This window comes from Lissotriton vulgaris, chromosome 7 (assembly GCF_964263255.1).
Source record: "Lissotriton vulgaris chromosome 7, aLisVul1.2, whole genome shotgun sequence".
Taxonomy (NCBI): domain Eukaryota; kingdom Metazoa; phylum Chordata; class Amphibia; order Caudata; family Salamandridae; genus Lissotriton; species Lissotriton vulgaris.
In genome coordinates, this window is record NC_141695.1 from 225223070 (window position 1) to 225248095 (window position 25026).

Genomic DNA, 25026 nt, shown 5'->3' on the forward strand with positions numbered 1-25026 from the left:
AGATCTACATGACACATTTTTTTTCACTGCTGCAAGGCCTACCTCTCTCATAGACCAACTTCGGAGTTACCTTATTACAGTTAAATTTTTTAATCATAAGTTTCAAATGGGAATAGGTACCTGTTTAGAGAGACACTGACATCGGTTTAAGTACCGCCTCCGCTGCCACTAGACCTTCTTTCTCTAGAAGCGCTTAGAGACAAGTGGTGATTTGCGCTATGTAATAATAAAATAACATAACAAAAAATAACATACCTAGTTAATGTTTGGTATCTCTGGAATTGTAATTTTAAATCAAATTTAAAAGTACAATTCTAAAAATGACACTTTTAGAAAGATAGAAAACTGAACAATTGCCAATACTGTTCTTTTCAATCCTTCTTTTTCAACTACACATTTGAATTAAACTCAATGTGGATGTGAGACTTGCACATCACTTTGAGTTAATCACTTGTTTTATTTTTACTTTGAATACATTTGTTGGTTACATTTCACCAAATTTACATTTTCAACATCTACAATACAAAAATAACAACATTTTGATAAAACATTGAATTATACATATTCACAATCATTCATTACTCACAGTCGCTCAACAAATCAAACATTCAGCCACTTGACATCTACATACACCACTAACACACCATGTTTACAATTGAATATTAATTACATAGACATTTGAATTTGTCTAATTTCCATAAGTTTGGAGCAATGTTGTTAATTTGAAAATCCTATGGCTCAACTAACACTGATCTATGCGTTTCAAACTCCTACTTGGTAGGGAGTTCTCATCAGGACCCAAAGCTTAAATCAAGAAAGCCTGGCTAGGTTTTAGCCGACGCTCAACAAACAGTCCAATTGCACCCATACACTTCTGACTTTTAAACTTCCTGTCAGATACTTATTTCCTAGATTGTCACTCCTTAGTAGCTCGTAGATGTAGGCACTCGGGCACGCCTTTGAGTGCCGCTCGTAATCCCGAATCGGTGGGGTCAGCATGTGCATTCTATAGAAAGATGGCATTTGTTTGCGTTAACCATTTGGTACCTGCAGACTCAAGGTCACGTGACTAGGTATGGGTGACAGTTGGTCTTTGCGTTATCCTCCTTGACAGCCCCACACAATGGGGATCTGAGGTGTAACTGGATGCCCCACTTACACTTCAATAGGCTGTGTCATGTCTCCACACAAAGGGCTGCCTACCCCATGTAGTTAGTATGGGGCCAGTGCCATGAAAGCAGGGTACCTGTGTTCTTCAAAGGCATTCCTCTAGAAGCTTCTCCGCACTTCACAGGCAAAACTGGTTATAAATACTAGACCTCCAACACCATCACTTCAGTACACTTCTGGACCTGTGGATACTCTACTAGGATGAAAGACTGCTGTGCTGCAACAATGACTGCTTCTCTGGTGGACTTCTGTTCTTATAGAACTGCTGCTACTGCTGTTTTGGCCTGCTGCCTGGGCCATCTGTGAGTCTACCCTGCCAAGTGGTGCCACCATAGTCTTGGACCCTTGGAAGTGGGCTAAGGTATTCTTCCAGCCTCTCTGAATCCATAAAACGTATTTTAATAAATATTACAAGACCGAAATGACAAAAATCTAGTCAGTAGAATCAGAGCTTTGACCTTTGATGAAGGCTGTGCACAAGAGGGAAGGACAGATGGCCAAAATGAGGTGCACCATAGGCCTACAAACCAGCTAGTTCCCACAATGTAATTTGACTCTGTATTAAGGTTCAGCCCATCTGCACCCAGACCTGGAAACAACAGCATTCTATACAATTGTTGTCTGAGAAACATCCTGAACAAATTCTGTGTGATGATGTAATGATATAGTCTGAGTAGAATTTGAGGCCATGCTGTTGGGTGAGAGTTGCAAGAGGCTGTGTACATTGATGTGGTGCAGATTCAGAAAGGAATTTTAGTGAGAGAAGATGAAAAAGGGCCCTAATTAATACTTTGTTTTCTTCCGAATTGAGAAGAACAATACTTCTTGAGTGCCACCAATACCAGATTTCTGAATTTTAAGTAGCCAAGCGTGACCAAAGGTATCAGACGCCTCTGACAGCTCTTCTAGAATCGAGGCATTTACACTGATGATGTATAATGCCATGCACAAAACATGTCCAGCAGCCACAATGACATGCTCTGTGGTTATTTAAGACAAGAACCACAATGAGTGTTGGCTTGGGCACCAGGAATCTGAAAGGTGCATTGCTGCTTGGAGACACAAAGTTGTAATATTTTCGCTACCGCAAGAGTAATCAACTGATTGCTAAACTAGAGGGTTCTACATTTGCCTTTTTCAGCAAATTGATTACAGTGCCCTGCTTATAAGGAGGGTGCATTCATTGAGTCAAAGAATGAATTTAGAATATCAGATATAGGTAGCTGTACAATAGTTTTAGGGTGGTAGAATACAAACTAGCTCTGGGCCAAGGGGGGAACTTGGAATATGTTGTTAAGAAGCTTGTACAAATTCAACAATGTGAGTGAGAGAAGCAGCATTAGGTTGAGACTGAGAAAGACTAAATCATCGGAAATCATGTTTATAATGTTGCCAAATTTTGAAATCAAATAAGCAAGTTCTTCCTAAAGGGAATATTATTGTGTCATTAGAGTAGTAAGATAAATATCAAGGGCCAGACGTAGGTGTCAAAATACCGGTCGGAAACGGCCGAAAATACCGATTTTCGGCCGTTTCCGACCGGTATTTTGACATTGGTATGTAGGGCATTGAAAATCCTACAGATTCGGTAATTTTACCGAATCGGTGATTTTACAGAATAGGTAAAATAACAGATTCTGTAAAATTACAGAATCAGTAAATTTTTCCGATTCTGTAAATTTACCGATCGGTAAAATTACCGAATCTGTATTTTCCTATGTAGGTAGCACTACTAACAGTGCTACAGGGCCTTTAGAATGCGTTATTTACCATGTAATACAATTGCATGGTAAATAACGAATTCTTGTGTACATGCACATCTGTGCATGTACACCTGCGCCATGTGGCACACATACATGCCCTAAGGGCATGTATGTGTGTCACATGGCACACAAGCCAGAAATAGGGGTGTAACAGGGTGTCAAAGTGACACCCTGTCCCCCTTGGCAAATCGGTATTTTTACCGATTCGGTAAATACTGAATCGGTATTTGCTATTGAATCCTATGGGCTTCATTGCCCATAGGATTCAATAGCAAATACCGATTCGGTATTTACCGAATCGGTAAATACCGAATCTTAACGATTCGGTAAAAAATACCGAATTATTACCTACATCAGATTTACCGATTCTAAAATACCGAATTTTACCGATTCGGTATTTTAGAATCGGTAAATCTAATTTACCTACATCTAGCCCTAAGTGTGTTAAATCAGTTTTAGGAGTGAGCATTTATTGGACATTGGGGAGATTTTATATTTGTTTTTTTGTTTAGATAGTTGCTGCATTTTCTTCTCAATGCCTTGGCAAGAAGGGACAAGAAGTTAAATGTGTTTGAAATTAAGACATAATATGCCTCTTAATTTTGAGAGGGATCTCCATCTATGAAGCCAAGTATCAAGGAATGTCTATGTCAGAACAAATAGATACAGTTGAAATTTCCCTGCAATCACATGTGAGCATCTGCAGGTTTAATACACAAGTGCAGGAGAAGTATGGGAGGAATGGAATTTGAATCAATGGTTTTCTGACCAACAACTGAAGATCACATGAGGAGAAACTGCTCTCAAGAGGGATCACTCAGTCAAGCAAATGTCCTAAAATGTGAGTAGAAGCTTTAGTGAGTTATTGGTGGGAACAGGTTTGAAGAAGAAATATAACGTTTTTTGCATAATAGGAAATCATCTCAGACCAGAGGGCAGGATTCCGGAGTGCTAAAAAATAAGAAAGATACATATTTGGGTTACCAGGATTATGTTAAGTGGACTGCGGGTAATGTGTTCATTGGCCAGACCTCTGACTTATTTAATGTAGCTTTTTTTACTGTGGGGAAAACCTCTATTCCTCTAACACTATCAAATGTGGATCTGTTTACCAGAATAAATATATATTTAGGAAAATACTTGAAGAATACTGATAAACTTGAGTGTTGCTGAGTGTTTACTATTTCTCAAGTACACTCCCCTGAAACAACCACATCCCAAACACTAGGAGAGAACCTCAGTTGTGAGGACAGCTCCTTACCCTCCCAATTCCTTGAATAAGGAAAACAGATTCACTCTTTTAAATGCATTTATTCATGTGCTGGCCTTGTACTTAACTCTCAAATAACTTTGCAAAGGGACCCTACATGTATTGGTAACTAAATGGCTAAGTTATTTTCTGTAACTTATAAAATATTCATATGCTGATTCACATCTTCTTCTATGGTTACAGGGCAATCCAACCCATTGTGCAGCTCAGTGTCCTGCCGGAAAAAGGAAACATGCCAGCTCATCAGTGGCAGCCCAGTGTGTGTCCCACAGTCACAATCTGTATGCTGGGGGAGTGGAGACCCACATTACCATACATTTGATGGGATCAACTACGACTTCCAGGGCACTTGCACCTACACCATCGCCAAAACCTGCGGCGTGGACAACACTCTGCCAGTATTCAATATCGAGGCTAAAAATGAGAACAGAGGAAATACAAGAGTATCCTATGTCAGCTTTGTAACAATCAAAGTCTACAACTACATAATCTCCCTAATAAGATTTGAATATGGACAAGTCAGGGTAAGGATCTAAGGAATACATTTTAATGTTTTTTGAAACAGTGTGGATATGTTGAAGAACATATCATGGTTTAGTGATGAAGCCGTTGGCATAAAGTGTTTGGGCTTACAATATATTCCGTTTTTTCCATTGTTTAAAATAATAATCCTAAAGGATCGTCAGTAAAATCCATTGCTTCTGATGGACAGTAGTCAAAAATTGTCATAAAACCAGAAAGTCAATCATAAACAGGTGTAAACCAGTACTTAATTTGATCTGGTGCTTTCCTATGCTATGCTCAGAACCAGCACTAATGCCAGCCCACCACATGGTGGTGCAGTCTGCCTAATGTTAAGTTGAGCCTAACAGCAGTCTTACATAATGTCATATACATTAAGCATGAATAATGAATGCTTCCCACTCTATTTATATCTTTTGGTTACCTAGAATAGTCTAACTTGCCACACTTGTAGGAGAGCCATCATTTGTAGTTGTGTTGGTACTGTCATTGGAAGCACTGGCAGGGACAATGAGCGATACAAGCTGAAGTGGCCTCCTAATAAGCACCGTGGCACTTACTAATTTACAAATTCGGAATTGATGTAAACCTTAGTAAATTGGCATGATAGCCCTATACTTATTTTAAGGTTCGAAATATAATATCTGCAATGTCGTAAAACAAAATTATTCATACGTTAGTGACATATTTCTTGTTGAAGACTACCTTAAAAAAGAACAATTGTCTGTAAATGAGTCCAGCTTGCTGTATATTGATTTCAGGAAAAATCTGGTTTGCTCCACAAAACTATACTTCCAGAAAAGAATACCAGCTTGTGACCATGTATTGTAGTGTGAGCAGCAAAGGAGCCATTGCCTGTGACCTTGTATGCATGGAGCTCCAAATCACAGTCTTCAGTTTGGACCCAGCTGCCTTGCTATGGCTTCTTCAACGATAAGCCCGTATCATCCAATGCAGCATTGCGTATTTCAATTGATCTGATTGCCCTATTTAGAGCTTTTTAACAAATACTTCTCAATTCCCAATGAAGCATGAATATTTATTTGCTTGTTGCTTAGTTATTGACTTGAAAAAGCACAAGCAAGGTTCAAAGGAAAATCAAACCCTGCACCTACATTTCCACAGCAGGTCTTCGCTTCTAAGAATTACACTTTAGCATGGAAGAATATATTGAGGCCACTGACTTTTTTGCACCCTCCGCTCTGTAGAACTTGGGCAGAAGATATAAATATCCTGTGCCCTTTGCTTACTTAAGGTGACAGGACTATCTTGCCTGACCTATATACCCTTTCTTATTGGCGATTGTTAGAGCTGTCGTCATTAGGGCAGTCTTCCCAAAAACGTTTTGGCTGCTTAAGTCCTATTTTACGGTATCTTCTTATTGGCCCTAGGATTCTAAGCACTTTATCCCTGCTGACCAGTGCATATGCTTTTGCCCTACACAGGATATCATTGTTGTATAAACAATTGACATATTTAGTTTACTTATAAGCCCCTTGTAAAGTGGTATACCATATACCCAGGGTCTGTAACCTAAATGCTACTAGTGGGCCTGCCGCACTGATTGTGCAATCCACACAGGTAGCCTTTCAAACCTTTCTCAGCCTGCCATAAGGCCTGTGTAAAACCTTAACAATGCCTTAAACTCTCCTATTATTACGGATACTGGTCTGGGAGCAGGCTGACGCTAAGTGGGAGGCATTGGTACCTACAATGAAAGGTATTTCTGCAGTGGGAGACATGCTGCAGGGTGATATCTTATAGTCAGGACAGCATCAGAACTCATGGTGAACAGGGCCATGATGGACAAATGGTGTGTAGCTTATGAGTTGCTCTAAGAATGCACAAGGTCCCAGATAAATCCTGGGGTGGTAGTTTATGGGGATATATGCCCACACTGGGAAGGGATCCACTTCTCACACTAGATGTGGGAGACCAGACATGCTACACTGCCATGAAGGTCATAATCTTCAAAACGTTTAGGCTGACACCTGAGAAATACCAACAAAGGTTCAGGGCCTGTCACAAAATCACATCACATATCTGGGTGTACTATTTAGTCATTGCTAGGAAGGCACTGAAGGGCAGGGTGAGGGAAAGCTGACTATATGAGATTATGGCTGTACAACTTGATTCTGAAGGAGTACGTGCTTAAGCTATGTTTTAAAGAGTTGCACCAACCCTTGATAGATAGTAAGCTTTCTGACCCTAGGAGGCTTGCTGAGGAGGAGGACATCATGGTCAGCATCAGAGTGTCCAAGACAGTACCTGGGGGTTGGGGGGTACTCCCAAAGGGGTGGTCAGGTTTCTCACCAGAAGAAGGAGGAAAAAAAGACAGTGTTCTCTAAAGACCACCAAAACAACTCACATGGTAAAGGGTCTGGTTCTCATTCCCAAAATGGCCACCAGAAGAAAACCAACCCTCCATCCCAGAACTCTCAAGAGCTATGAGTGCGGTAAGTATAGACACTACAAAGAGGATACCATATCCCAAAAAAGAACACACCCTCCTACTAGAGGAATGATTTCAGGGGCGACCAGCGTAGTGCTTGCAGAGGTGTTTGTCCAGGCTGAAGGGGGGGGGAGGGGGCAGTGCGGATTGCATAAGTCTCCCTGGTGACAGTGATATGATTTCTAAGATCTATGTGACCTCAAATACTACTACGCATAGGCAATGGGTTACCATCAATGGGCAAGGTGCTGAGGCTCCAAGGGATATGGGTGCCAGCATGCCTATGGTATGGAGTCAGCTGGTGGCCCCAAATCAGGTCATTCCCCATGCACTTTACTAGGTTGGGGTGGCTGACAACAGAGAGAGTCACTGTCCCTTGCCCATTTGAGTTGGGGGGGTAATGTCTTGTGAAGGTTAACGTGAGCCCTGCCATGCCTGTGGGCTGTTTGCTTCGTAATAACCTTGAGCACACAACCTGGAAGGGAGTAGAGCTCCAGGCTTTTGTGTGTTTGGGTTACTTAAGTGGGTCCGTGCTACCAGAAGGTCCATGGCTGCCCAGAAAGTGAGTCCAGAAGGGCTGGAGCCTCAAACGATTGCCCAGGCAACGTCTATGAAGGGTTAAAGGCAGAGAGTGTGGTCTTCCTAGTGAGGTGGATGTGCCACCTGCGATGGCTGCCCCAGAGCCCTTTGCAGAGGGCATTGCCCCCTTGATGACCTACCAGAACTTGGCGGATGACATGTGGAAGGAGGACCCACTGAGAAGTTCTGTAAGGTACAATATTAGTGCCTCACCCTTTCAGAACTGAGTAAACAGGCCAAAGTCCAGGCAGCAGGTGAAGCCTCTGAGAGTCATCACATTTACAATGAGGACAACCTCCTTTACAGTGAGCCTAAGGCTCCTGTGGATGGGACAACAAGGACCCTGGTGGTACCCCAATGCGACGGGGCCTTCCTACTGGTACAGGCTCACGAAATTCCCCTTGCAGGTCACCAGGGCCAGGACAAAACTATGTAATCTTGTTACTCACTTTTTTGGGGTCTAGGATCAAGGCTTCCTCAGATGCATACTGTAGGAGTTGTGTGACCTGCCAGACCAGTGGGAAGATAGGACAGAATCTTAACACCTTAGCAGCTATGGAACGTCCAGCTCCAGTGCTGGACGTTCCATTGCGCAGGTGCAGTTGGAACGTCCAACGGCCGATGGCAGCACTCCCGAGGTAGTGGTGCCGTCGGCCGTTGGGCGGGTGCAGCACTTAAGGTGTTAAAGCTGCCCTTAATCCCTTGTTTGTTGTTGGCACCCCATTTGAGAGGTTGGGAATCAAGACTGTTGAGCCTATCGATCCCTAGACTACTTCAGGTAACAGATTTTTCCTAGTTCTAATTGATCATGCTTCTAGGCAATCCCTCCAAAAACCATCACTGCACCTGCAGTGGTGAAGGCTCTGATGAGGATTTTTACTCAGGTGGGTTTCCCCAAAGAAATTGTATTTTACAAAGGCGCCAACTATACGTCTGATTATATGCAGTAAATGTGGAAGGGCTTTGTGGTAAACTACGACTCACTACCTACCCTCTCCAAAAAAATGGGCTTATTGATAGATTCAACAAGATCATGAAGGGCATCAATAGAGGACTACCTGGGGCCTTGAAGTGTAAGTAGGACTTCCTCTTGCCATGCCTTATTTTTGCATACAGAGAGATGCCACAGGAGGGAGTTGGCTTCCGCCACTTCGAGCTTCTGAATGGACGCCCAGTCAGAGGACCTCCGAGTCTGATGAACAAAGTGTTGGACCTTAAGACCCTTAGGCAACCCAAGAGGTTGGTTCATTTCAATCACCTCAAACCCCACTTTTTAGTGGTCTGAACTCTCCATGCTGTCTATGCTTGAAGGTATGTACTCTCCATGCTGTCCATACTGTTGGTGACAGATGGAGAAGCAGAGGTGGAGAGTGAAACTTTCCATGACCTATCAGACTCCAAGGAGAAAGATGGATCAGTGGCAGTAGTAATTATTTACCCCAGCATGACTACTGACCAGCATAAAGGCTGCCACCAAGTGTTGGTGCAATACTCCTCTTTCAATCAATCAATCGGGCATTTGTAGCGCATGCTACTCACCCGTAAGGGCCTTAAGCTGTTTGGGGGTGGTGCTGCTACTGCTCGAAGAGCCAGGTCTTGAGTAGTCTCCTGAAGGTTAGTATGTCTTCGGTCTGCCGTAGGAGGATGGGGAGTGTGTTCCAGGACTTGGCGGCGAGGTAGGAGAACGATGTGCTGCCGGTGGTGGGTCTTCGGATGCGGGGGATGGTGGCGAGGGCGAGGTTGATGGAGCGGAGTTGGTGGTTCAGGGTGTAGAAGGTGAGTCGTCTGTTGAGGTATATTGGTCCGGTGTTGTGGAGTGCTTTGTGTGCGTGGTTGAGGAGCTTGAAGGTGATCCTCTTGTTGACGGGGAGCCAGTGCAGATCTCTCATGTGGGGTGTGATGTGGCTGTGACAAGGGACGTCGAGGATCAGGCAAGCGGAGGCGTTCTGTATGCGATGCAGCCGTTTCAGTATTTTGGCCGGGGCTCCCGCGTAGAGGGTGTTTCCGTAGTCTAGCCTGCTGCTGACGAGGGCCTGGGTGACTGTTTCTCTTGTACTGGTGGAGATCCACCTGTAGATCTTTCAGAGCATGCGGAGGGTGTTGAAACAGGAGGATGAGATGGCGTTGACTTGCTTGGTCATGGAGAGTGTTGAATCGAGGATGAATCCCAAGTTGTGTGCATGGTCGGTAGGTGTTGGTGTTGCTCCCAGGACAGACAGCCACCAGGAGTCGTCCCAGGCTGAGGGGGTGAAGCCAAAAATGAGGACCTCCGTCTTGTCCGAGTTTAGTTTCAGGCATTCGGCGACAGCTTTCATTCCTTCATGAAGGTTGGTTTTGGCTGTCCGAGGGTCCTTGGTGAGGGAGAGGATCAGCTGTGTGTCATCGGCATAGGAGATGATGTTGAGGTCGTGCAGTCTGGTCACGCGTGTGAGCGGGCCATGTAAATGTTAGACAGGGTCAGGCTGAGGGATGATCCTTGGGGTACGCTGCATATGAACTTGGTGGCTTTGGATCGGAAGGGGGGGATGCGGACGCTCTGTGTTCTGTCGGAGAGAAAGGAGGAGGTCCCGTCCAGTGCTTTGCCTCGGACTCCTGCGTTGTGGAGGCGGGGGCATAGGGTGTGGTGGCAGACGTGTCGAAAGTGGGTGAGAGGTCCAGGAGGATGAGGGCTGGGGTCTCGCTGTTGTCCAGCAGGGCCCTGATGTCATCGGTGGTGGCAATGAGGGCCGTTTCGTGCTGTTTTTGCTACAGAACCCAGACTGGGACGGGTCCAGGATGTTGTTCTCCTCGAAGTAGTGGTTCAGCCGTTTGTTGACAGTTTTCTCGATTACCTTCGCCGGGAGCAAGGGGGATGGGCCAGAAGTTCTTGAGGTCCCTCGGGTCTGCCTTGGGTTTTTTGAGCAAGGCGTTGATTTTGGCATGCTTCCAGCTCTCTAGGAAGGTCACGGTCTCGAATGAGATGTTGATGGCCTTGTGGAGGTGGGGTGCGATGGTGGCGCTGGCTTTTTTGAAGATGTGGTGGGGGTATGGGTCTGACGGTGAGCCGTAGTGGATGGTGCTCATGATTTTGATGGTGACGTTGTTGTTGATGTTGGTCCAGGTGAGCAGGTGTCATTGGCTGGCATGGTGGTCTGGTTGTCATTGATGTCTGTGATCTTGCGGTGGAAGAAGGAGGCAAGAGAGTTGCACAGGTCTTGCGATGGTGGAATGTTGCTGTTGTTGGAGCTAGGGTTAGAGAGTTCCTTCCCAATCTTGAAGAGCTCTTTACTGTTGTGTGCGTTATTGTCGAGGTGGTCCTTGAAGGAGGTTTTATTGACGGATCTGATGAGGTTATGGTGTTGGCACAATGCGTTCTTGTGGGCTGCATGAGTCTCCAGTGTCAGTTCATGGCGCCATTTCTCCTCCAAATTTCGGCAGTTTTGTTTGTAGGTCTGGAGGTCCACGGTGAACCAGCTGGCGTTCCTATTGGTGCGTCTGTTGGAGGGATTCTTAATCAGGTCGAGGGTGTTGGCGCAGTCGTCGATCCAGCATCTGAGGTTTCTGGTGGCGGCGTCGTGGTGGGTGGGCTCGGCGGGTGGGTTCCGGGCGAGGGTGGTGGTTAGCTGGTCTTTGGTGACTTTGCTCCAACAGCGGCGGTGGATCTGTTGAGTGCGGTGGTGCGTGACGGGTTTCCGGAAGGTGAAGTGAATGCAGAGATGGTCGCTCCAGTGGAGTTCGGAGGTATGGCTGAATGAGACGTGGGCGCTTGTGGAGAAGATGGGATCAAGTGTGTGGCCTGCGGAGTAGGTTGGGCGTTGTCACGTGCTGTCTGAGTCCGAGGTTGGCGAGGTTTTCGATCAGGGTGGTTGTGTTGGTGTCATTGTTGTTCTCGAGGTGGAAGTTCAGATCTCCTAGGAGGATGTAGTCCGTAGAGGCGAGGGTGTGTGTACTGATGAAGTCAGCGATGGAGTCGCTGAACTGTGGCTGGGGTCCGGGAATCTGTAGATCAGAGTTCGTCTGAGGGTGGTGTTGGGATCGGTGTGGATCTGGAAGTGCAGGTGTTCGGCGGTGTTGCGGGGGTCGTCAGAGTTGGTCGAAACCTTGAGGGTAGACTTATGGATGATGGATATCCCTCCTCCAGCTCCTTTGTTGCGGTTCCTGCGGGTGATCTTGTAGCCATCCAGGATGGCTTTGTCGATGTCAGGTGCAGAGAAGTCATTCAACCAGGTCTCTGTCAGGAAGGCGACGTCCGGGGAGGATGTGTTGAGCAGGTTCCAGAGTTCGACGGCGTGTTTGCGTGCGGAGCGGGTGTTCAGGAGTATGCATCGGAGGTGGTTGTGTCCTGTCCTGGTGCGTGGATTGGCGGCTCGGGTGCTGGTTAAGCTGCAGTTCCGGCAGGAGAAGGATCCTTGGGTGCACCTCGGGCAGCCTGGTTTCAGGTGTGTGCTTGTCCGGTGTTGAGTTCATGGAGGGTGCTGGCATTGTAGCGGAGTCGGGTGTCGTGTCATTTGCGAGGGTCAGGGGTTCTGGCGCTAGGCACGGTCCAGGCGCGGACAGGCGCAGACGTGCTTGCCTTAGGCGTGGCCACGCAACAGCCACCATAAGAAGGGGAGGTGGCAGGAAGGAGCAGCTGGAAGGGGGAAGCGGATGAATGGGCGAGCAGGAGAGCAGGGCTGCAGGGGACGCAGCGGCAGGAAAAACAGGAGGGAGCAACGGCAGAGGGAAACAGAAAGCAAAAGGCACAGAAACTATCACAGGACAACAATTGAAACAAAATACAGTACAAATGACAGTGAAAGAAAGGGAAGCAATTTAAACAGAAAATCAGTGCAAATACCAGAAGGCCAATAAGGGAGTTGTTCTCCCTTATTCATGGGACTAACTAACTGTGTGCCCATGATGTGGACACAGGGGACAACCTCAATTTTAAAAATAAATCTTACAGGTTGTCAGATAAGGTGAGGGCCAGTGTTACGCTCAAAGTCTCTAAAAATCTGGAATTGGGGGTGATAGGATACTCCAATAGCTCCTGGTCCAGTCCTGTGGTTCAGAAACTAAAAGCTGCACCACCGGGAACGACTCCTGAACTGAGGTTTTGTGTGGACTCAGTTACAAAGACAGATACTTGTCCCATCCGTCGCGGTGATGCGCTGATTAACTGTTTAGATACTGTCCACTTCTTAAATACCTTTGACCCTACATCAGGGTAGTAGCAGATTGCTCTAAAAAGGGTGCCAAGGAGAGGTCAGCCTTCTCCATTCCTGAGGACCACTACCAATTTTGTGTGTTGCCCTTTGAATGCAATATTGCCCCTGCCACCTTCCAGATGTTGGTGAACCAGGTCCTTTCTGGTAAGGAGGCCTTCTCAGCTGCCCATCTTGATGAACAAAAAGAGAAATCATATTAGAATGATAGTGGAAACAGGTTTTATAGTGCCTCGTGTACCACCCTTCCTTGCTAGGAACTAGCAGCCTTATTCCTCAAGGCCGAATCGGCTCGCAAAGGGCCAGATTCTGAGAATATGGCCCTTTGCGAGTGTGATTTTTGCATTTGGGATTCAACATCCCAAATGCAAAAATCGCTATTTGCTAATTCGCATATTTGCGAGGATTTACATTTAAGGAATCTCTATTTGAGATTCCTTAAATGTAATTCATCATCCATTTTACAATTGCGAAATCGCAATTTCGGGCCGCAATTTACCGCGAGGTCAAACCTCGTGGTAAATAGCGAAAACTCAGAAAAATGCATTTAAATGCATTTTTCTGAGTTGCACGTTACACACACACATGTCCTTTGGACATGTGTGTGTGCAACACCTGTGTTAATTTCCATGCAGGGGTGCTACAGGGTGTCCTTTGGACACCCCCGGCACCCTTGTACTCGCAATCTCATTTGCGATTAGCTAATTGCTAATCGCAAATGAGGAATGACTCCCCATGCATTCCTATGGGCCTTTTGGCCCATAGGAATGCATGGGGAGTTATTCCTTATTTGCGATTAGCAATTAGCTAATCGCAAATAAGGAATCAGTGGGAATCGCAATTACTATTGCGATTCCTACATGAATACTGTTTTGCGAGTCTCAAATAGCGATTCCTTATGATTCGCTATTTGAGCCTCGCAAAACGGCCCGTTCATGAATCAGGCTGTAGGTTTTATATAATAATAGAAGGTCTCTTAGGCTTGAAAGGGGAGCCCCATACCTCCAAGATCAGTAGAGATGAATCACATCAGGATCTGCAAAAGCTCTCTCTCTCTGGAAACTGATTTTCTCCAAGTCTCTTAATCATGCATGCAGTGCAATATTAACCGCATCGATGCAACAGCTTTTCCCGCTGTGTGCGGCATTTTTCGAAATACCGCGTTACATGACGAGCTCAGCTTGTCATCAGCACACGGCAGGTAAGCCTGATGACGAGCTGAGCTCGTCATCAGCATTGAAGTGGTTAAAGGCACTAGAACTTCAGTTAGCTGCAGCTGCATGCATATTGTATCTAGAGCGTGGGCCAATCAGCCTGAATAACAGCTAACATTGTTATGATAACCTTGGAGGCTTCAGCACTCACTGTGCATACTAAGGTCACAATGTAAGTCTAGGGGTGTAGAAAACAAGCCATTATCATGGGAAGAAATTCAATCAGCTGCATAAAGGTAAAATGGCATTTAAACTTCTAAACGTTTGCACAGATGGAAGACCTGTGTTGCCAGATAGTCCATTGCCACAAATGGCGAGAGTCTGCCATGCTCCTACTCATGTAGGTGGAGATGCTATGATAAGGCTTTTTAAACAGTCATGGTACAATACCAATTCAGAGTCTTTGCAGAGAGTCTGTGTCAAAGATGTGTGACATGTCAGCAACAGAATGCAGGGAGAAAAACAGCTGTCAGTTTGGGTCAAATTGGAAGAGCGCAACTCAGCACAACTCAGTTTCTACACCCCCACCCGCCAGCTCCGCTCCGCCGCCCTCGCCACAGCCCCCCACTTCCGAAGAGCGACCTCCGGCGGCAGATCGGTCTCCCACCTCGCCACCCTCCCCATCCACCTACAGCAGACCCAAGACCTGCTGACCTTCAGAAAACTCCTCAAGACCTGGCTTTTCGAGCAGCAGCAGCATTCCCCACCCCAGCGCCTTGAGACCCTCACGGGTGAGTAGTGCGCTTTACAAATGATATGATTGATTGATTGATGACACAGCTGTCTACAGCAGCAGCTAGAAAGACCACTTTTTCCCCTCCAAGAAGTGATTTAGGTTTTACAACATGCAAGGCTGACTATCAAGGCTAGTAAGTGCCAAATAGGGCATGGGTCTGTGGTGTACTTGGGGCACCTGATTGGCAAGGGTAAGGTGCAGCCCGTCCAGGCCAAGATAGAGACTATCATGGCATGGGAGGCCCCCAAAGCTGGACTGAGCGTCAGAACATACTCGGGCCTCACTAGGTAGTAGAGGAAGTTTGCCAAGGGATATGGTCCTCCCTTTGATAAAGCGGACTTCTAAGAAGCATCCCAGAAATATGATTTGGACAGAGGCATGCCAAACATCATATTTACTCCCTTAAGTATACCATGTGCACAGGGCCTGTGCTAAAGGACCCTGACTTCTCCCAGGAGTTTATCATGCAAACACATGTCTCAGAAAATGGCATTTTGGCAGGGTTATCAAAGCGTACTAAAGAGTGACCAGATCAACCTAAAGCCTTAATTTCCGGAAGGTTACTCCCCAGGGAACAAAAATTGAGTGCTGTAGAATGAGAGGTTTTTGCTGTGTTATGGGTGCTGAAGAAGTAGAGACCATACCAGTTTGGTACTCACTTCGTGATTCTGACAGACCGGAGGCCCCTCAGGTGGCTCATGCAAACATTATGGGTGAGAATCCAAACTGTTGAGGTGATCCATTTCTATACAGGGTATGGACTTCAGGTTGGGACACAGAACAGGGGGGGACACGAGTTAGACCTGTCATCCTTAGGATGGTCTTCCCCAAATGTTGCCTGCTTCCCCCCTCTTTTTGCTGTGCTTGTAAAGCGGTATACCATATACCCAGAGCCTGTACTTAACATGCTACTTGTGGCCCTGCAGCACTGATTGTGCTACCCACAAAAATAGACTTTCAAACCTGTCCCTGGCCTGCCACTGCAAGGCATGTGTGTGCAGTTTACTGGCACTTTGATTTGGCATTTAAAACCCATTGCCAAGCCTTATACTGCCCTTTTATTATTCATAATTACCCCTAAGGTAGTCCCTGCGTAGTTCATAGAACAGGGTCATTTGTAAGTAAAAGGAAGGACATTTACCTTTACATGTCCTGATAGTGATGAAGAGCTATTGTTTTCCAGTACTGTGAGGCCCTCTTCTCTGTCAAGCTAATATTGGGAATTCCTTCAAACACCTTCAAACACCTTTTCAGCTGTAATTCTTGATCAGAAAAGAATAGCTGTATCATGTTTTATATCTTTGCAATAGTTTTGATACATTTTCTTTACTGGTAAAGTTCAATTTAACATTAACACTTTAGAAATGCTACTTTTAGAAAGAGGGCATTTCTCTCCACTTATAGCTCTGTGTCCCTTGCACCCTGCCTCCAATACAGAACTGGGGTGGGTGACAGCAATACTTTCTGTATACACTTTAGACAGCCACTATGTGTGTCTAAGTACCCATCTACATACATCTGCATTCTCATGACTCTTCCTGGGTTGGAAGGTAGGGACTGACCCTTACACTTCAATAGATAGTCACCTGACAATTTACAATTACAATTTTATTTTTGTTTTGGAACTTAACTGAGGTCAATATTAAAGGATGCAGAAATACATCCTTTCAAAAAACATCACTACAGCATAATAACACATTCCAGAAAGAGTCCAGTATAGCAATCACAGAAATAGCATTTGACTGCATTATTAAGATGTAGCATTCCATCTATTCGATAATAATGTGCAAAAATATATATGCATGCCAATAGTAAAGCATATATAAAACGAGGATAAAACATCAAACTGCATGACTAAACACATGAATACACGCCAAGGTAAAGTGCTGGAACCCTAAAATATGCAAATACAAACAGTACTCTCCAAAGAGAAGTGCTAAAGGCCTAAGAAGTGCAAGCATGCAAAGCAATCTAATCGAAGCATATCAAATGCAACTGCAACATATGCCTAACAACCAAGCACATAGAGTGCAAATAAAGCGTATGACTGCATAATAAATCTTGAGATTCAATGCTAATCAATTATAAAGTGCAAAATCTCAGCTCAATTACACAGGCAACATTAAAACGCATTTAAAAACATTTTAAAAAGTTGAAAATGTTTGCACAGGCCATTTCCATTGAGGAAACAAATAAACATTGACAAGCTTCAGCAGCCGAAGTTATATTGTACTTCAGAAAGATTAGTCTCAAAACGTGGTGACACGCAGAATATAGACATAAAACTACTACATGAATTCGATCTTAAACATGTCTAAGGCAGAGATCTCAAAATCTCTCATCTTTCGGAATACCTTTGAATGTTCCTGTAATGACCCATAAAGGAAGCAAATTTAACCTTACAAGCAAGATAAGTGTCTTAACACAATGTGGAAGATTCCATATGAGGTAGGGTTGGTATTTTTTAAATACTGCATTTTATTACAATCCTATTCTTCACATGCAGTCTATTGAGTGAAATGTACCTTTTCCTACTTACTTTATGCAATGATTTTGAAGTGATTCCACATAAAGGGTGGATTACCCCCATCCCGCCGGTAGTCTGGGGCCAGGGCTGAGTTGAAAGGATATGTGTGCACCTCAAAGTCTCTCCTTTGAAGTTACCCCCACTTTGAGTATAAGCACTAGGACTCTGACTCCACCAAATCAGACACTTCTGTATCAACTGAAACTCTGTCAGAAGAACCACTGTGCTGCTTAAAGGATTCCTTGCTGGACTGCTTACCTGGAAGGCCAGCTTTCTCTGTGCTTCTCACCTGCCTGCCACTCTCTGGCTTTTCTGAGGAGAGCTGGACTCTACAACTCCTCCTGTACCTGGTACATTGGAAGTACCAGATACCAGATACCAGATACTTGCACTAGTGACATTTATAGATTTCCTGTCTGCTAAAAGCAGACCAAATGCATCAAACCTGTTGCAGAAGTAGAATCGGCACATTGCTTTTGGGGCCCAAGCAGAACAACAGGAACCAACACATAGCCTGACACATTGCCGCCACTAAAGAAGGATGATCAGCACATTCCTTCACAAGTGTGGGGAAACCAGGCCCAAAGGCATCAATGCAGCACTGAGACCACTGTATGGACGCCACCGCTGAAGGACAATCAACTCATTCCTTTGACAAGCATGAAGAAACTTAGTGCATCAACTTAAGATTCTACACATCATGGCTCTGATGATTGTCTTTGGAAACCAGCGCATCGTCCTCACTGCGTGTAGGAAATCAACTCATCCTCACGACTGCAGGAGTGACACCGATGCATCTACCCTGCATTATGTGTTTGCATACAGGATCAAAGTACTATGTTCCCTGGGCTTCTGTAGCTTCTGGACCCAGCCTACGCTCTATCGCAGTCGGCTTGCACAGATCAGTTTGCCCCGGTCCAGCACCACACAAGTGACACCTAAAAGCGCTATTTGCTTCTAAGTGCTATTTTACACTTATTCTTAAAAAATTCATATCACAACATCTACTTATTGGATTTTTGTAGTTTTGGCCTTGATTTGTTTATAAAATTGGTATGTATTTTTCTAAACCTGTGTTGAGTCTTTTTGTGGGGTTTTCATTGTATTACTATGTGTGTGTGCATTGCACAAATACTTTACACATTGCCTCTTTAGATAAGCCTGACTGCTCTGTGCCACGCTACTGGAGGCTGAGGGCAGTTTATGTTCTAGTGTGTATCTAGCTTACCTTGTCTGGAGTGGTGGGTCCTACTTGAGCAGGGTGAATTATACTAGGGGTGGGCAGAACTCGCTGAGTTTTAGTCCACAGAATTGCATGGAGTAACAGAGAAACTGTGCAATATTCTGCAGAGTTCCGCCCACCCAACTAACTATCAATTCTATCGACAAAAACACTGCCCTCATTTTCCTGCTCCTGTGAGAAAACAAAATTGGCAAAACCATCACAAACATGTTGCAGAATAATGTTTGTGGTCCCAATATGCAGTTCCATTGCCTATAAAATTATCCCTTGACAGATTGCTAAAGAAGTGAATTCCAATTAAAGCATGTGCAATGAGTCTTGCCATCCTATGCAGAAGCTTCCACTCATGGTGGTAAACCCCCCTATCTTCTTAACCGGTTGAATTTATGTAATAAAAAAGCTCAGCTGCCAAAAGCATTACATTAGCTGGACCAACAAATATTTCCCAGAAACTACAGTGCCTCATGCGCAATGTGAACATGCGTACATGCACACTTGTCATCCCTTACGCTCATATATGTTTTTGTAAGCCTTTTCAGTGATGCACATGGAAAGCTTTCTGACTTGCTGGACTCCTGCAACACATGTGTTCCTGGGCAGATTACTCTGTCGCATCACTCTGTTGCTTGCCTGCTTAGACCAGCCACTCTAAGAACGGGGTGTAACAGCTAAGTGGTTGGAAGAGATGTAGAGTTGTGAACATTAACATTCTAGCGGTAACTTTGTACCATAATTCCTGGGAATAAGAAAATTGAAGCAGCGCGCTTCTGCAGATGTTGATAACAAGGTTATTGAATACTTACTGAAGATATATCTAAAACATAGCGACTGGACGAATGATTACATGAAGAGAAAGCCTATGAACCGTAAGGGGTCCTCATAAATATTTCTAGAACCATTACGGATTGTCAACAAACTCCCTATGCGCTTTGAAGCTTAAGCACTATATAAGCACTTTAATATGATATTTTGTGGGGAGGGTACAGCTGGGCAGCCACAAAAGGTATTCAAAGACTGGACTGACATTTTCATATATTCATTATGTGCATAGCAGTATCTTTGCACCAACATTACACTAACATTACACCAACTATCGTTTACAAAGTCGACCCTTGCAACAATGAACTGTCAAAAAAGAAACCCACTAATAGGTGCAGAAAGATGAGGGTTGGTGCAAATTACATTTCTGCACTGGTCTGTCGGCGTAGTTGTTGAAGTGATTACACTGCCCCATGACAGAAACAGGCAACATCGTTTTAAACCCTTCGTCCATCCAGGTAGATATACAGCGCTTGGAGACTGTGCAAGAAAAACTTATTTTTGGTGAAACTACATACATCTTTACTGTGGGCACCGCACACTGATCTTGCTCATCTCTTGAACGCCTATTCCTAGGACATTTTTAAAGTTGTATCAATGGGACAAGGCCGTGTGAAACCAAGGACACCATGGGTTGGGAGCAAAGCCAAAGCGTTCATTCCTGCCAAGATATTCATAGGCAAGTTGCCCGTCCCCATTGGCATAATTCACCCACAAACACAATGGACTCTCGGCACTTAAAAAAGCAGCCACTTATTAGCATTACTGTACGGGCTGCTGGGATAGACCTCAGGAGGATGAAAGTGCTATATAAAACTGCAAAAAGAGATTTGGGGATACAAGAGATTTATGAGCTGGACATAGCGCCTTGAAGTTTACTCATTCATGAATGGGAAGCCAGTGCAGTGATGCTACCCCAGAGGTAATGTGCTGCCACTCACAGAAGTATTGTACCACTACCTACCTAGCAACAGGATGACATGCACAGTGGAACTGTGTATATGGAAGTAAGTGGGTATTTCTTTAGAAGCCAATCACCTCCCTAACACAAACATGATGGACAAGACTAATTTGAAGTGAGATAGAGGCTTGAAATTCAAAGTTCTGGTGTGCTGTAACGACTTTACTGATCGTGAAGGAGATGGGCGCCGATAAGCTCCAAGCGGAGCGCAGAGTGGCAAAACTCGAAACTCCACCGGTGGAGCAGAGTTTACCTCCCACCCCAACTGCGTACCTCTGCCAACCAGGACCCCCAGTTCTAACAGCGAGAAAATGAGAAGTCAATGAACGTTAGGAGTTTCAAGGATACCTAGAAGCTAAACTCAACTGTTGTATAATTGCAATGCATCCTCTTCGAGGGTGCAATGCACCCTGAGTGGAATTACCATTTGTGAGATAGTCAATCTTTTTTACTATTTTTTTATTGGTATTTTCAAAAAGAATGGTGAGAACTGAGTTGTGCTCTGTGAGATATCAAGCATGTTAACAACTATCAGATGATTTCAGGCCTTCCTCTGCTGTCTCACTTAACATTAAGTAAAGCAATAAATAAAAGACAGAGCAAACTTTGTAAGCCCTTCCAACAGCTACCGCCCCCAGGTTCTTTACGCTGGCCCCCAATTATGGTGCAGGTGGGCATGAGCTAGAATATCTGATTGAAAGAAGTCCATCAGAGGTTTCTATGTGGCCTCAAATATTTTCCTCATATCATGCTTATCATGTATCATCATTACCATGACATTCAGTGACCAGGTTCTCCTTGAATATTTTATGATGCCTGGTTCAGGAGATTTCTTTTTCTGAGCGGCTAACTGCCGATTCGTCCCTGGAAACTTCTGCGATATGACTATCCAAGTCAGTATGGCCTACTTATTGCGTTAGTATAGGAATTGCGATCTGCATGGAGTATTCTAGAGTGACTGCTTTTGCGGCTGCAGAACTCTGTGCCCTTTACCACTGCTAGTCAGAGGAAAAGGACCTGGGCTCCTCCTTTCAGCATGATGAAATTGCTGTGCTCCTAATTAGTATTCTTAACTAGAGCCCTAGAGTATGGAAAAATGTACCTAGGGCTTGTAAGGTAATTAACACTAGTGGACTGCACCATCTATTGCCCATCCAGTACAGTGACAATGTAAAACATGGCTTCATAGCCTGACTTTAAATGTTTAACCACTGCAATTTTACTAGTCAAATTAAACTAATTGGCTAGGTCAAAACCTCACTTTTAAACATTAATATCACTTCTACATAGACATTTAAGTCCGCAAAGCAGTGTACATTGTTTTTAAAAGTAGGACATGTAGAAATGTAATGCTATTTATCACTGTTGCAGGTCTTGCAGTACTACATAGAAGTTCAGAGTGCAGATTAAAATCCTAATACTGTATCATGATTGTCTTGAGAATGGGACTAGATAGAAAAATATTGAAACAACTATTTTAATGATATTAAAAATTCAATTCAAAGGAGGCCTCATTTTCCACCACTATTCAGAAAAAGTGATTTCCAGAAAGTTCTGTTTTGCCTGTCAGAAGTTCCTGAATTCTAAATTGTGGATTTAGCCCCTTTTCAGGGTCATTCCAGAACATTTTGCCTTCCTCCGGTATTGTTTATGACCTGTTGTAAGTGGTTTTATGACTCTGGGCACTTTACCACTGCTGATCAGTGCTAAATTGCATATTCTCTCTTTTTTAAATTGTGTTATGTATTAGTGTTTCCATGACTGGCTTTTTGATTTAATTGTCAGGCTCTAGTACAGTGCACTATGTGTGCCCAGGGCTTGTAAATCAGATGCTAATGGTGGGATGGCAAAACACACAAGATGATGGAGGAATGTTGCACAATGGCAAAACATTCACCCCCAGTCACAGATCTGGGTTTAATCCATCGTTATTTTGCTCACCAAGCCACCCCAGTTCAGACATGGCCATATGCAAATCAGTCTTGACCCTGTGCCTCATAGGAACAGTCCAGCCCAAACTGCAAAGCCATGTCTTCTCCTGCAGCACTTCTTCGCAGCTCGCCATAGGAAACGACAACGAAATCCGAAACGAAAAGACACCTATGCACCCAGCTTCCCTGGGTGAGGTAACACAGGTATTCTGGTGCTCCCGTGGGTCGTGACTCTTGAACTGTCTAGTACTGAAAGGGTTTGTTCCTAATCCACTCCTAAGTGTCGCTAACCTGTAATTTTCCAACCGCGAGTTTTCCCTTAGAAGTTAATGGTGATTTGCGGTTGTGTTTAGACACGGCACACGTCCCCCGTGGGTCCCCTGTGTCACTACCTTGGTGGTTCCTGGTGGCCCCAGCAGTTTTAAAGGCTCTAGCCCTTGTATCTATGAGAGTTGTGTTCCTTCTACCACTTTCTTAGTACATGGTTTGTGACGCCCCTAGGGCTAATCATATATTGTGCTATTTACTGTGTGCTAAATAAGTTTACGTTATGTACTTTTGCATCTAGCCTCATAAAGAGACTAGAGAGATGTGTTTAGAATAAATACATATATTTTATATATATACCTGGTGTGGTTCTCTTTTCATTTGGTCATTACATGAGATTATAGACTGGTAAAACAAACTGCTTTAGATTCCTTCAAGACGTAGCCTGAAGGCTGCTCTCCACAGCTACCACTAGGATAGCTTTCTATGAGGTTGTCTTTAACCTACCATCAATAAGGGGTCATTTGGACTGGTGCAAGGTGCCCACTAGAATAGTGGACAGCATATGCCAGGCCAACTTCTCACAATTATGTATCAACTACTTGGAGACGATTAGATTGTCTTCTAATATTATGAAAACATCAGTCAGAGCCAATCATATGCTCTTGACCCAATTGGGGATACAACCTTATTTACTATCCACCCCATGAAATTAGGTTGCTTTTGATGCGTCTACACCGAGACAACTTTCATAACTTGGTATCATTCCCTCAGATAAGTGATTGGTCATGCTCATTGCTCACTTTGCCCATGCCCCTGCTACGAAATATCTGCACAGTCAACATTACACATTATCCTATTCTGCAAGTTTTTGTATTTTATTCAGGAAAAGATGGGTTCTGCCTTATCTGAAAATGCAAGGACTGAAACTATGCTGACCAGCTTTCACCAATCTACAATTCCTAGATGATAAAACTTTCACTGACCACATTGTAATATATCTGAAAGGGGTGGTCAGAACCAGGAAAATTATGCAAGGTCCTTCCTTCAAATAAATGAGTATGGTTTTTTAGGTCTCGCCTGGGATTGCAGCACGAAAGCGCTGTCACCAGCGGACCCTTTTGTTGTTCTTTTGCCTTCCAAGGGAGACAGACCGGTGCACGAGCCGCTTAGGGTCTGTGGACGCGCTTCGCACACACACACACCCAGCGTTACTGAGGCCGGCCGAAGGCACGCACACACACGCATACACACACAGACAGACGCACACACACACATACACGCACACACCCACGTACACACACACACACACACATACACACACACCACCGCCCCCATGCCCCTCCCCCCCCATAACTAAGCCCCACTTACCGCATCAGCGGCCTCAGCCGCCACTCCTGACTTCTGCTGCCACCGCGGGGCTCTCCCTCAGGCATGGGAGCCCCGCATCACCACTGCTCCTGTGCCATCTACTCCGTGGGCTCCAGCTTCTCGCAGAAGACGGAAGTCCCGCCTCACGAAGGGCCTGATGCTCCCGAACTTCTGGTTTCCGATGTGCACGCTCACGGCTTGTTTCTCCCATCGCTTGCCCCTTTTCATATCTTATTGCACTGCTTCTTGTTATTTATTTTGTGAGCAATCGTATATAGCGCTAACTTTGTTCTCATGTATTGCACCATTTTACATAGCCACAAGTTAGATTACAGAAACGCAACATTTATGTTTTTTTGTGGACTTGCGCTATGATTCAAACTTCTTTCCTGTAAACTCCAAAGTCGGCAACTTTTGCCTTACGCTACTATGTTGTCCATAAGAAGTAAACCATGTTTACTATTTGTACAGGAAAGCGTTCTTTTTTTTATTGTTTGTGCTGGGGCAACTATTGACAAAGGCAATAGTCATAGCTTGTTGTAGGTGTTATTACATTTTTTTATGTTGTTCACGTGCTGCAGAAGTGTATAGAAACACTTGGCTGCTGGCTAGGCGTGCAGCGTCCTTAGGCTAAAAGGGATTTAACCTCCCACCCCACCCGTTCTGTATGGCAGCTCCGGATCCAGTAGCTTCCCGTGCACCCACATAGCCGCCCCTAGTACTTTACAGGTATTTACAAAGACCAGTTAATTGCTAATAATTGATTGTTGTTTTTTTACTATTTTTTACAGTCCCTGCATCTCCACTTTGTATATTCTTGGGAGATTTAGCCCACCCCGCCTCAATTTTTTTTTATTAGCTCTTCCCACCAACACTAATATAGGTTATAGTTCCACCTCTGCAGGTACAAACATGTTTTTGCAGTGGAATGCATAATTTTCCAAAGTGGCATTCATGTATCTTGCACATGTTTACACATTATGAGCACTACACTTTACTTAGCACTTTAAATGGGCCG

General features: G+C 44.5%; 1 protein-coding gene across 1 annotated transcript in view; it reads left to right on the plus strand.

Moving 5' to 3' along the window:
* LOC147701262 (IgGFc-binding protein-like) overlaps positions 1 to 25026 on the plus strand; it is a 402161-nt gene that overhangs the window by 106532 nt on the left and 270603 nt on the right. The window contains exon 3 of the mRNA XM_086929328.1: positions 4387 to 4727. Coding sequence (XP_086785454.1) covers positions 4387 to 4727 — 341 coding nt within the window. The remainder of the gene's footprint in view (positions 1 to 4386; positions 4728 to 25026) is intronic.